Source organism: Phyllobates terribilis, unplaced genomic scaffold, assembly GCF_046119375.1.
Source record: "Phyllobates terribilis strain yellow unplaced genomic scaffold, ASM4611937v1 Scaffold_3__8_contigs__length_932513732, whole genome shotgun sequence".
NCBI classification, from domain to species: Eukaryota; Metazoa; Chordata; class Amphibia; order Anura; family Dendrobatidae; genus Phyllobates; species Phyllobates terribilis.
This window is the reverse complement of record NW_027362763.1, coordinates 207,089,110-207,103,356: the sequence shown is the minus strand read 5'-3', so window position 1 is coordinate 207,103,356 and position 14,247 is coordinate 207,089,110. Positions and strand designations below refer to the sequence as shown.

General features: G+C 40.1%; 1 protein-coding gene across 1 annotated transcript in view; it reads left to right on the top strand.

The window, feature by feature from the left end:
* The window catches only part of ACSL3 (acyl-CoA synthetase long chain family member 3), a 113,955-nt gene extending 106,593 nt beyond the window's left edge, over positions 1–7,362 (top strand). The window contains exons 14-15 of the mRNA XM_073674599.1: positions 975–1,132; positions 2,030–7,362. Coding sequence (XP_073530700.1) covers positions 975–1,132; positions 2,030–2,187 — 316 coding nt within the window. The 3' untranslated portion in view covers positions 2,188–7,362. The remainder of the gene's footprint in view (positions 1–974; positions 1,133–2,029) is intronic.
* Positions 7,363–14,247: the final 6,885 nt, after the last annotated feature.

Sequence of the window (14,247 nt, the reverse complement as noted above, 5' to 3'; positions counted from 1 at the left end):
TCCTGGCCCCCAGACAGGAATGCTCAGCATCCATGTGATTTCATTTGGAAGAAAGCTGATGCCAGACACCTTAGCCAGTGACTTGTCTCCCTTGTGGACAGAAGGATCGGGATTTTACATTTAACCTGCCCCTGACAGGAGAAAGTCGGGAGGTACCCATCCACATCAGAGGGTTAGCGGGCCCTGACTGATGATTTGGCTGACTTATATCTTCTGATGTGTGCAGCATGGAAAATGACCATACACAAAAATTGTCTTGTTTCTGGCTTTGTATATATATGAAACTTTATGGAGTGATCACCACGTGCAACATTTATGGTTTACCCATCACAATGAAGTTTTGCTAATTGAGAGAAACTAAAGGGGTTTTCTCACGAACAAAAGTTAATTTTAATCAATAGATCTTGGAATAATAATAATTTCCACAATTGGATGTGTTTTAAGTAAAATGTTCCTGTGCTGAGATAATCCTATAAATGCGCCCCTGCTGTGTACTGTGTAATGGCTGTGTCTGACCGTGCAGGAACATGGTCTGATCATACCACATCTCCTGGGCAGGGGGGGAAGCAAAAGAGTATACAGACAGGACAGCACAGGATCACAGCTGATTCTTTCTTTGAAGTAAAACATTGTTTAAAATCAGGCAGGAAAATGTTTTACTTCGAAGAAAGAATCAGCTGTGATCCTGTGCTGTCCTGTCTGTATACTCTTTTGCTTCCCCCCCCTGCCCAGGAGCTGTGGTATGATCAGACCATGTTCCTACACGATCAGACACAGCCATTATACAGTACACAGCGGGGGCACATTTATGGGATTATCTCAGCACCGGAACATTTTAGTTAAATACATTCAAATGTGAAAATTATTATTCCAAGATCTATTGATTAAAATGAACTTTTGTTTGTGCGAAAACCCCTTTAAGCATGGCGGTCCTATTCTACCAGTTTCTTAACATTTCTTGATTTCTGTTCCAGCGATCAGTCATATGTGATTGGCTTTGTGGTGCCAAACCAAAAGGAGCTAATAAAGCTATCAGAGAAGAAAGGAGTGCAGGGAAGCTTCGAGTCTCTGTGCAATAATCCAGTAATGGAGAAGGAGGTGCTGAGAGTCTTGGCTGAATCTCCTGCTGCAGGTATGTGACTGACGGGCGGGAGAAGAATAAACCTCACCTACGTCTTATACGTCACACTGATCCTGGTAACGTAGACGGATATGTGCTGAGCGCTGGTATAATTACTACAATATTAGATCACCATGCTTTGTATATAGGGTCTGACTTTTAGGGCCATAGCATTTTGTGCGTGTCCATACGACCACTTGACATTAGGTGACACGACTGAAGAAGGGCCGCGTACATGCGACACATAGATGCCACATCTAAAGGAAAGTATGTATGGGGGAACCGCACAGACGCTGGGTCTGACACCTGTTTCACACCTCGTTTTTGTGGCACTTGACACATTCGTTTGTACTGTAAAAAAAAATTTATTTCAACGGATATGGTTGTATTCACATAGAAAATAATGGGGAAATCATGTGTCGAATGGGTATCCATCTGACATGTTTGTGCACATATGCATTTTATTGGATGAAAAATAAACCAGTCTACTGTGCTTTTTTATCCTTCTAAAAACGCATCCATTTTTTTTAAACATTGTAGTCTGTGCTTGAACAGAAGCATCATATATGATAAAAAAATGGATTTACTTGCTTTAAAATGCAACAATTTTACAACAGATCAATTTCCAATCTAAAACCTTGTGGCTATTAAAAGATTACAAAAATATGGTGTGAAACAGGCCTCTACAGTGTCTACAATGTTTTTTTTTCTTCCATTTAATGCCTTGATATAATGATACAAATATTGCATGACAATCTTCTGAATGTTGGAGGTGCGGGCAGCTCAGTATTTCTCCACACTATACCTTTGTGCAATGGATACTCTCCCACTACATAAACTCAATGTGCAGCCCTAAGACCATTCAGAAGTTTACTGTTAATCAGTACTGACTCAGACTTTTATTTTCAGGCACCCTTGAAAAGTTTGAGGTCCCTGCTAAGATCCGCCTGGTTTCTGAGCCTTGGACTCCCGAGACAGGATTGGTGACAGATGCCTTCAAGCTGAAACGCAAGGAGCTTAAAAGTCATTACCAGGAAGATATTGAGAGGATGTATGGGGGGAAATAAAACCACCGGGGATCCTTTGTGTAGTACCCCCTTCCCGACAACCTATGTTCTTGGAACAAACAGTTACTTCTAGACCTTGCTGCAGTAGATTGGACTAAGAGCCGTCTGCAACAAGACCTGGGATCAATGGAAAAGCTTGAATGTCCCCTAAATCAAAATGTATCTACAAGACACCGGAAAAACACCAAACAAATAGAGACTGTACTTTTTTTTTTGTGGTCAGTAGACCTGGTAGATAACAGATCTGATTCTCCACCCAGCAGTTGGGCCATGTAGTTGGATGAATGTTTTTATTTTTTGGGTGATCACATGAGTCTACGTGGCCTCCGCCCAGGACACCGGGACCTCTACAAGATCATAAGTCTCTAAGTGTTGGACCTTTGTATGATAAGAACATATTTATGTAATATGGTGTAGGCAATGTCCTGGGTATACGTGGGTGTGTATATAATATAGATATATAGATAGATATGTTATTGTTATAGGTTTTTTTTAGGTGGATTATTTAAAGCGGCAGTTCAATACATTCACATTTTCCTATTAAATCTCTTTCTCAGTAAGTATTTCCTATGGGTTCTGCGGTCAGCAGATGTGCTTGTTTGCACAGGGTACCTGAAGCTGACAGACAAGGACATGGAGCTTATAGGATGGCTGCGTCACTGAGCCGGACAGAAAAGTGAACGAAATGTTTTCGTGTACAAGATGTATGAGACCAATTTTTTTTAGAATATTGATAACTTATTCATTTTAAACCCAAACTTGCTGAATAATTGTTTAGTGCAATATCTTATTCACAGATAACTAAGGAAACTGTTCTGTAGGCGATCATCCTAAATATTAGTCTGAATTTATGTGTTGTCTGTCAGTGCATTAGTACCTCTTCTGGTGACCATTCTCACCCAGCAACAAACTGTTCGTCCATTACTTATCTTTAAAGAGTACCTCCAGGGATCCGCTTCTAAACCTCATATTCCGTCAATAGCTACTTCTCCCTAGTCCCGTAGAGCTGGGCTTGCATGTGGTCTTAGTGATGAGTGGACATCTTTGGTTGCTGCTAATTCCATGTAAAAATGAATGATGCCTCCATGCACATACAATAGTTTGCTGAAATCATCAGGTTCCGGTGACTTTGCTCTTTTGTATATGGGCATCATAAGATTGTATAAATTCACAATCTAAATTGAAAATATAAAAATACTGATCTATTATGTTGATACTGCATTCATATCAATATGGGGTATAGTAGGAAGTACTTAAATTAATGCAGCCCTTTTATTCTGAGAGAAGGGGAGAGATCTAGGTAAATAACTTGAATATCTTGGCTATACTGGGAATTACAAGTTGTCTGTGTGTCTAGTAAAGTCCTGTGATCACAGCAGCATAGGCACTGAGGATCTGCAGTGTCTAGTAAAGTCCTGTGATCACAGCAGCATAGGCACTGAGGATCTGTAGTGTCTAGTAAAGTCCTGTGATCACACACAGCAGCATAGGCACTGAGGATCTGTAGTGTCTAGTAAAGTCCTGTGATCACAGCAGCATAGGCACTGAGGATCTGTAGTGTCTAGTAAAGTCCTGTGATCACAGCAGCATAGGCACTGAGGATCTGTAGTGTCTAGTAAAGTCCTGTGATCACAGCAGCATAGGCACTGAGGATCTGTAGTGTCTAGTAAAGTCCTGTGATCACACACAGCAGCATAGGCACCGAGGATCTGTAGTGTCTAGTAAAGTCCTGTGATCACACACAGCAGCATAGGCACTGAGGATCTGTAGTGTCTAGTAAAGTCCTGTGATCACAGCAGCATAGGCACTGAGGATCTATAGTGTCTAGTAAAGTCCTGTGATCACAGCAGCATAGGCACTGATTCACAGGAATAGTCTGCAGTGTCAGAGGGGTGTGTGGTGATAGGAGGTAACTAAGAAGGGATTGGTGGCAGGTATAATGAGAGCAGCTTTGTAGAAGTGGTGACCAGTGAGCGGACGTCACTCCACTGTACATGTGACAACGTAGATAATGATCACTTGTTATACGTGAATTAGGAGAGGGTTTCAGAATTAGTGACTGTCCTTAGAAGGGAAGTACCTTACATAATGTACTAGTCCTGAGGACCTGGGAGCACTGTGAAATTGTATTTTTCACTGGAGATATGCTTTTAATGTCCATCGGAATTGCTACAAAATAGGAGTCCTAACATAGTCCAGATACACCAGACCTTGAAAGGATGGCATATCGACCTTCCAGCCTGCTGTTAGTGAAGGAGTTGTCCTGGAGGCCAAACTAAGGCTGGGTTCAGATGGCCGCCGTTGAATCAGCCAGTGACACGGTCAGCCCCGTGTGCTCTTCCGCATCGCAGCCTGGTGCAGGAGCTGCCTACTATTTCACGCACACACACATTAGTTATTATTGGTTAGTGTGCAATTTGTTGCACTCATTGTCCGAAAAATATGCTTGTCTGAGCTCATGGCCCAGTAATTTTGCGTTTCCGTTTTCTTCCTGTTACACTACATATAAAGTATATTAGGCCTCAGCCACATGGGCTTCCGCTTTAAATAATTCAGTTTAGTGTCTTACTCCAGTCCTGCTTTGTACAGAACTTGTAAAGGGCGTCACATAATTTTTGTACCAGAATCATAGAAAAAGGATCCTAAAGATTTCTAATTTATTAAAGTGTTCTAGGTTGTTCTCCTCCAGCCCTGTGTGAACAAGGATTAAGTGTGTAATGTGATATGATTGTGTCTGCAAAATAGTCTTTTCCGTCAGGTGGATCTTAAATTAAAACCCGTCCAAGTCCAATGCTCCTTCACCAGATCCGCACAGACTGTTGCCTTCTCAATGTTCCCTGTATTTTCAGTGCTGCGGGATTTTCCTCGGCTGAAGACGTGAGACGTTATTTCTGTAAATCTGTTACGCTATCGTCTTTGTCATTGCTTGCTATCATGCCTCTGCATACTTACATGCAGCAGAATCAATGATTTCTCGTCCGTTCCCTAGTAACTCACTGCTCCCCTGATGTCACCAGTTCCTGTTTAGTTGTACGGTGCACGTTGCGTCCAATATGTGTCCATGGTGGATCTAATATCTGTAATCCAGAGTTAAGAACAATCACTTTCCCATTAAGTCATGTTGTGTTTTCTTCATTTCTCACAGTTAGGCTGTTGGCTGTGTCCTTCCCATGCTGCAAAGATTACTCACCGTTGCGTCCATTATTCGGTCTTTATTGTATCAAGCCAAAAAACTGTTACATTACGTTTAGAAATTAAATGAATGACGATATGAGAGTCGTGACCAGAACAAAGGTTTTTATGAGCTATGCCACTGTATACAATACACCCATTTGTATATCTTTTTATCAGTTTTTATTTTTTAATGTTCTCCATGACCCCAAAAGGTTAGATGTTCCCGTGGTAGAAAGATCTGGTGCAGATTTTGCGGCAGATTTAATCTGCAGTAAAAATCTGCAACAGAAATTGACATGCTTCCGATTGTGAAATCCGCAGCGGAGATCAGTTACTGTACAGAAGAATTCTGCAGCACTTGTTACTATTCATCCACAAGACAGTTCCCGGGACCTGTTGTGGATTTTCCAGCCTGAGGCCATTTTAAGGATTTCTTCCTTACAAACTGTGGATTTCTGGTCATTTAGTGCTTGATGTCTTGGACCACTTTCACTTGGCATTGCTATTTGTAACCCTAATCCAGTAATGGAGCATGGATAGTCAAAACGTATTATGGGAACGTTCCCATTTCCCATGTTCTTACCAGACTATTGCTTCGTGATGCCAAATGTATTCACTCTGACCACTAAGGACCACTACTAATGAGGACCCCCCCCAATATACCTGTCGTCCTTAATGCAGCAAGTGTCCTGTGGTCGGTTTCCCAATGTTGGCTTTTGTGTTCCCCTCTTCTTAAGAATTATTCTCGTCCCTGTAGAGAATCCTAAATATGTTCTTGCATCTCTCCCAGGTTACGGGGCACTGGTGGTGTCTAGTCCTCTGCTGTGAATGCTAGGAGTGCTTTTTATGTGTTTATAATGTATTTTGCTATTGTATTTTGTGTCTTAAAAGCAATCCAGGGGACATCCATGATGAAAATAGAGTAGTTTAAAGAAACCTTTAATGCCAAGTGCGAATGTTCAGCCACTACAGACCAGGTATATGATAACGTTAAGGCTAGCTTATTACCATCCTATTATAATATGTAAAAAGCATGGCCTTCATCCCACCTATCACTTTACATTATAAACTTAGAGGATGTATACAGGGATTTGTATGATGTGGGCAGATGCAATTAAAAGGGGTTGTCCAGGAATAGAAAAAAAGGAAACTTTTTTTTTTTTTTTTTTTTACTATTATTTTTATGGAAATGGTGCCACTCTTGTGCATGGTTTATATCTGGTATTGCAGCTTCACCCTATAATTTTGCCAGAATAAGATGCAATACCAGACACAACCCATCGACTACCATGGTGCTGCTTCTTTAAAAACAAAAGTTTCTAATCCTCGGCATCCTTTTATAGTATTTAACTCATTTAATCAATGTAAATCGTATCAAACTTTGGACCTGTGTATGTAATCAAACTCCAATGAAATCCCAGGAAAGTTTACATTTTCTACTGTGATTGGCACGAGCCCCAATATCGCTCCCCTGATCTCCATATTAATAAGTATCCTACCTCTCCTTGGATCACAGCTCTCCTTGTTCAGTGCCTCTCCTCTTTAGAGCAAACTATTTTGCCAGTGCACCTGTATAAATATATATATATATTCTTGGTTCTGTATATTCTATTCTATTATGAATATCTTATGCTTCTATGAAGCAGATCCATTATCCTGGCTGATAAATGACATTCAGGGTGGCGTTTTTATAAGACAGGGGTTATGGAGCGATGTCTTTCTATGAAACCAATAAATCTTTTTTATATCAAACACCTTCTTCCTAACTACTTATATGTGATCCGTTTCAACCCTTTGCTCTTTTGGATTGTATACTGCCTCTTGTTTTTAGCGGAGCCCGCCTGCTGCCCGATTTCATAGCTTTTGTTACAATGGAAGGACAGGAAGGCGATGGCTCTTGTGAGGAACTGAGGCAAATGTCCCTTTTGGATTAAGTTGTTTATTTATTGGTTAATCTAAATGGTTTGCGGTTTTCAAATAAATGATGTGAATTAATGTTAATTGTCTCGTGGTCGTCTATTTGTTTCAACGTGGACCTTTTTATAGCCATATGGAACACTTTGTATCCTACAGAACAGAACATTAATGTTTCCAACTCTATTGTTACTTCTTGGCATTGTTACAGGCCTGGGGTGAAGCTGTCATTTCTTGTACTTTGTTTTTTTTTTTTTTTTTTTTTTTTTTGTTTAGGTTTTTGTCATTATTCCAAATGTAAAAAAAAAAATAAAAAAAATCTTAAAAGGAATATGTCACCAGGTTTTTGCTATATAATCTAAGAGCAGCTTAATGGAGGAACTGATTCCAGCGATGTGTCACTTACTGGGCTGCTTAGAGTAGTTTTGAAAAAAAAATCCAGTGTTTTATTAGCAGGAGAATATCACTACAGGACTTGGTGTCTCCTGCCTCCTAGTCCTCCTGCTGTGTGACCATACCCTACCACTAGCAGCATTCTGTCAATATACAGTATACACAGAAAGCTGCCAATCAGCGGAGTGGGAGGGGTTATACAGGGCTCAGCATTCAGAGCACTGCTATATCTGCCGCAAAGAAAACTGCTGCACCCAGTAAAAACCAAGTGATACATCGCTTTAGGCCATGTTCACACCATGTTTTTTTTATACTTTTTTATGCAAATTTTCAGCTGTGTTTTGCAGAACCAGCAAAGTCTATGAGATTCCAGAATTCTTAGTTCACACATTATGGGTTGTTTTTGTTTTTCAGGATTTTGTGCTTTGCTTGTTTTTTTGGAAAATAGAGCTGTCACTTCTTTCAGCGTTTTTTCTCCCATAGAAAGTAATGGGTGGTGAAAAAGAAACGCTGAAAAAACGCAGGTAACTTTTTTTCAGTGTTTTTGTTCATTAACCAGAATGAGATTTTTTTCACTGAACTTTTTATGTGCATGCATAACAGAGACAAAAGGACAGTAAAAAAAAACACACCTACAAGAAAACTGCAACAAAAATCCTGAACAACCTCCTTGCAAGGGATCAGGTTTTGCTGCAGAAAATGAAGGCAAAAAAACCATGATGTGTAAATATAGCCTTAATCAGGCTCTCAGCCGCTGTATTGTGCTGCTCTCTGATGTAATGGCAAAAACCTGATGACCGAAATGAGGCTGAAGTGCTCTCGGCACTTGGAAGATCTTCCCAAGCCTTTGTCACTCAAACTCTTTTCCCCGCCCAGCGCTGCCTCCTCTTGTTTGACTGAACACTGTTTTGATCTGTGACTTTACACTCGGGAAATAATTTTTTGCAATTTTTAATGTTTGTTAAATTACATGTTGACGTTAAAGGGAATCCGTCAGTAGGATCATCACTCCTAAGCCATCTATATGGGCATGTAGGTCATAGGAAGCGGATTAAAATGATACCTTGATATCTGCAATCCGATGTCTTATTCCAGAGAGATCCATGTTTTTCCTATATGTAAATGAGCTGCTCGGGACTATGGGCCGGGCACTGATCTGCATGAGAATCTGCCTCTAGAACTGATTATAAATAAAAGGGGCGTTAGGAGGGTTGACCCTACTGACAGATTCCCTTTAAGAATTCAAATTACCCAGCAAAGAGATAGCTACCATGCTAATGCTAAATGAAGGCTCTTGGGTGCAGATGCAAAAGACAAAAGAATGAAGCCAATTTTTTGTTCACTTAAGTGCCTGATATTGTGTATTGTGGCCTCATATTAGCCCTGATGTGTTGACGTATGGACGCCATAAGACCTCTATAGGTGAGCTGTGGTATCCGGCTCAAACATGTTAGCAGCAGATTCTTTATGTCCTGAGGTTGGATCCCCGTGGATTTGGCTTTGTCCAACACATTCCTCCATTGCCTAATTGGATTAGGGTTCGGTAAATACATTTTGAAGCTGAGTTAACACCTAAAAAAGTTGTTGCCATGTTGTTCAATCCAATTTTTGCAGTGTGGCAAGGGGCATTCTCCTGCTAAAAGAGGCCACTGCCATTACATATACCTCTGCTATGAAGGGGTGGGCTTGGTCTGTATTAATGTCTAGGTAGGTGGTACGTGTTTGGCTGGTTTCACACAGCAGTCTGTGTACGGACTGCATTATACAGACTGATGATGAGTATCTCAGCCTCATATATGCTTATGAGGCTGAAGGGTTTTGGTAAGGAGACTGGCGGCTGGTCTGTGCATCGCAGTCTATAGTCGGACTGCGAAACATGGATGATTGGAACCAGCTGTTAAAGTGACATCAACATGAATGTCAGGACCTTAGGTTTTTTGGGGCGGGTGAACAGGAATCTGCATGGTTAACATGACCAGTCTGCAGTTACACAATCTGCTCACATACTGTTCTGACACCTTTCTGTCCTAGCCAACATTAACTTATTCATCAGTTTGTGCAACAGTAGCATTTGGGTTTAGGACCAGCTGGGCTAGCCTTCACTTCTCACATGTATTAATGGGTATTCCCAGTGTGCAGTACCAAAAAATGGTCCAAGGTCATGGATACCCATATACATTAAGACCTGCTCTTCTGAAGATATAGTGACCAAGTGATCTGGCTATTACGATTTTGGCCTCCTCATCAGAGAGATAAATGGCCAGGATCAGAGCACTCTCTGTTCCTAGCTGTTGCAGCAAAATGTCAATTATAGTACTGATTCACCAAGTCATGAGATATAGTTCAGATTAAGCAATAAAGAGGCTATGGTTTGTCTGCCCTACTGACATGTCTGTTTTAGTAAGTAATGTGACCATGGTAACAGTAAAGATTAAATTCCGCATCATTTCTTAGAACTTTCTGCTGTTCTGGTATTCCGGCTGAAAAAATTCTGAATATCTTGACAACTAGTGTTACGAGGGGATTGTCCATATGCAAAGCAGTTCCAGTCTATAGGGACAGGCCCCCATCTGGTAACACCTAGTTGTCAACTTTTCAGAAATTTCTAATAGAGGAATAACACAACATAGTTATAAGAAAGAATACTCCATAACTGTATTGATTCTATTGTGACAAGTATTCGGTACAACGGACATGTCTGGAGACTTGTCGGGTCCTGTTAAAAAAAAAAAAAAAAAGCCAGATGTTTCAAAAATAAAAGCAAACATAGGGATGCTAGCCTGCTCTCGCCCCCATTGTTCCATCCCAAGTCAATATGGTGGTCCTTATCTTTTGTTTTGTTTTTATTTTTTATACAATGGGCAACCCCTTTCAAGTAGCGGGCTCAGTTGTAGCTTTTGAAGTACAGATTTGGAGTGTATGCTTCTAAAATTGCCATTGGGTCAAAGTTTAACAAAATTCTTGCATATATTTATTGTGCTGTTACATTAAAAAAAAAAAAAAACATTTTTGTTTTCCCTTGAATCCTAACGCAATATTTTCTGGGGAATCAGTAATTTTCCTATAATTGGCTGGGAGTCTTGGGTCTCCATCTCTCCGAATGACATCACAAAGAGCTCTGAATTATTTTGCTTTTAGAACCACTCCCTGGTGAATAGCCCGTGAGAGGACAGATCTGTAATCCAATATAAACATTAACTCTTGTCCTACCAAGTGATTACACACGTGTTTGATTGTAAAGTACAACCACAATTCCAAAAAAGTGAGATGTGTAAAATGTAAAGAAAACAAGAATGTAATCTCTTATAGCAATTGTAGGGTTTCTACTTATTCAACTGCGGTTGAGGTAGGCACAGGAAGCAGTTTAAGTAAAATGTCCAGGTTGGATTATTAAAACTTCATAAACCGCTCAGCATAACCAAACAAAAAAAAAAAGACCGCCTTTTCCGGAACAGAGTGGAAACAAAGTAAATAGTCCATACAGTAGTGTGGGTTCGCCTGCTTAGGTTAGGGTCCAGCTCTTGAGTCCTTTAGCACACAGAAGCAATACTGGGGGTCTACACACCTCCAGACACAGACTCTTAATGAGACAATGGGCCTCCTTTTTATATACCATGCCCCCGGGGTGGAGATCTGTGAGTAGCCAGTCCCACCCATCTCCTTGACTGCTCGTAAATTATGCGTGCTGAAACATGCTTTCCCCGGCTAACATCACCGAAGCTACCAACCTCGATGATACCTCAAGAAGCTGTCCGGCTGCCATCTTACACAGTATACTATTCACAATAGAACCCAGATCAGAAGGTGAAAATAGATATTTTTTCCATTGCATCTGAAAAAGATTCATTTCAAAATTTATGGCAGCAACACATCTCAATAAAGTTGTCAATTGAAAAACTGTGGCTTGTCACAGCCCACCCTAACTTTCTGATATGGAATGGTTTTCACAATTCTCCTCCAAACGAACTACTGGGCCCAATGAATCTCACTAGAGACATTTGGAGGACCTGTTTGAAAAAATTCTGGTTATCTAAAAACTCCTGTCTTCCTTCCTATTCCACCCAAATTTCCCTGAAAGCTTGACTCCCTCAGTAACTGGAATATGGGCTCACACTGGCCTGTTCAATTTTGCAGACATAATGAACTATAAAACAAGGACTTTGCTACCTCATGATGAGATGAAATCTAAATTAGCCATTCCTATGCTCCCGTTATTACATTACATTAAGATCAGGCATTTTGCCTCATCCTTATTTCACAGTTTACAGGTTTCTATCCCAACACTCTTTGACAGACTTTGTAGAAATGATCCCTCAACGAAGGGCTTAATTTTTGATGTCGATAATACAACCCCTGGCAAAAATTATGGAATCACCGGGCTCGGAAGATGTTCATTCAGTTGTTTAATGTTGAAAAAAAGCAGATCACAGACATGGCACAAAACTAAAGTCATTTCAAATGGCAACTTTAGGGCTTTAAGAAACACTAAAAGAAATCAAGATTAAAAATGTGGTACTCAGTAAGGGTAATTTTTTCAGACCAGTCAGAGGGAAAAAATTATGGAATCACTCAATTCTGAGGAAAAAATTATGGAATCATGAAAAACAAATACACAAAAGAACACTCCAATACATCACTAGTATTTTGTTTCACCACCTCTGGCTTTAATAACAGCTTGCAGTCTCTGAGGCATGGACTTAATGAGTGACAAACAGTACTCTTCATCAATCTGGCTCCAACTTTCTCTGACTGCTGTTGCCAGATCAGCTTTGCAGGTTGGAGCCTTGTCATGGACCATTTTCTTCAACTTCCACCAAAGATTTTCAATTGGATTGAGATCCGGACTATTTGCAGGCCATGACATTGACCTTACGTGTCTTCTTTCAAGGAATGTTTTCACAGGTTTTGCTCTATGGCAGGATGCATTATCATCTTGTAAAAAGATGTCATCATCCCTAAACATCCTTTCAATTGATGGGATAAGAAAACTGTCCAAAATATCAATGTAAACTTGGGCATTTATTGAAGATGTAATGACAGCCATCTCCCCAGTGCCTTTACCTGACATGCTGCCCCATATCATCAATGACTGTGGAAATTTGCATGTTCTCTTCATGCAGTCATATTTATAAATCTCATTGGAACGGCACCAAACAAAAGTTCCAGCATCATCACCTTGCCCAATGCAGATTCGCGATTCATCACTGAATGACTTTCATCCAGTCATCCACAGTCCACAATTGCTTTTCCTTAGCCCATTGCAACCTTGTTTTTTTCTGTTTAGGTGTTAATGATGGCTTTTGTTTAGCTTTTCTGTATGTAAATCCCATTTCCTTTAGGCGGTTTCTTACAGTTCGGTCACAGACATTGACTTCAGTTTCCTCCCATTCGTTCCTCATTTGTTTTGTTGTGCATTTCCTGTTTTGGAGACCTATTGCTTTAAGTTTCCGGTCTTGACGCTTTGATGTCTTCCTTGGTCTACCAGTATGTTTGCCTTTAACAACCTTCCCAAGTTGTTTGTATTTGGTCCAGATTTTAGACACAGCTGACTGTGAACAACCAGCATCTTTTGCAACATTGCATGATGATTTACCTTCTTTTAAGAGTTTGATAATCCTCTCCTTTGTTTCAATTGACATCTCTCGTGTTGGAGCCATGATTCATGTCAGTACGCTTGGTGCAACAGCTCTCCAAGGTTTGATCACACCTTTTTGGATGCAGACTAGCAAGCAGATCTAATTTGATGCAGGTGTTAGTTTTGGAAATGAAAATTTACAGGGTGGTTCCATAATTTTTTCCTCAGAATTGAGTGATTCCATAATTTTTTCCCTCTGCTTGGTCTGAAAAAAATTACCCTTACTGAGTACCACATTTTTAATCTTGATTTCTTTTAGTGTTTCTTAAAGCCCTAAAGTTGCCATTTGAAATGACATTAAACAACTGAATGAACATCCTCCGAGCCCAGTGATTCCATAATTTTTGTCAGGGGTTGTATTATACAAAACCCAGAAATTCCTTGAGTAGGCATCCATATATCCTCAAATGGGAAAGTTATTTGGGTAGAACCCTAAGCGATGCTGATTGGAGATTTGTATGGTCAAGATCAACCATTTCGGCATCTTGTATCACTTATAAAGAGAACTAATACAAGATCCGCCACTTCTGGCACCACATTCCTGATCTTCTACATATATTAGATCTATTTATTTCACCCTTGTGTTGGAGATGTGGCTTGTTGACAGGATCTATTCCACCTATTCTGGGACTGCTCCCTGCTAATACTGTTCTAGACAAATGTACACACTTTGATTAAATGAGTCTTTGATCTAACCTGATGTCTAGATCCTCAAACTTTTTACTTAATATTTTCCCACAGAATATATCTAAAAGAACCGTTTGACTTCTTCTACACATATTTACAGCGGCAAGTTGTTTGATACCTTCTCATTATTATTATTATTATTATTTATTATTATAGCGCTGTTTATTCCATGGCGCTTTACATGTGAAAAGGGGGTATAGATAGCAAAATCAATTACAATAATCTTGAACAATACAAGTCGCTGACTGGTACAGGAG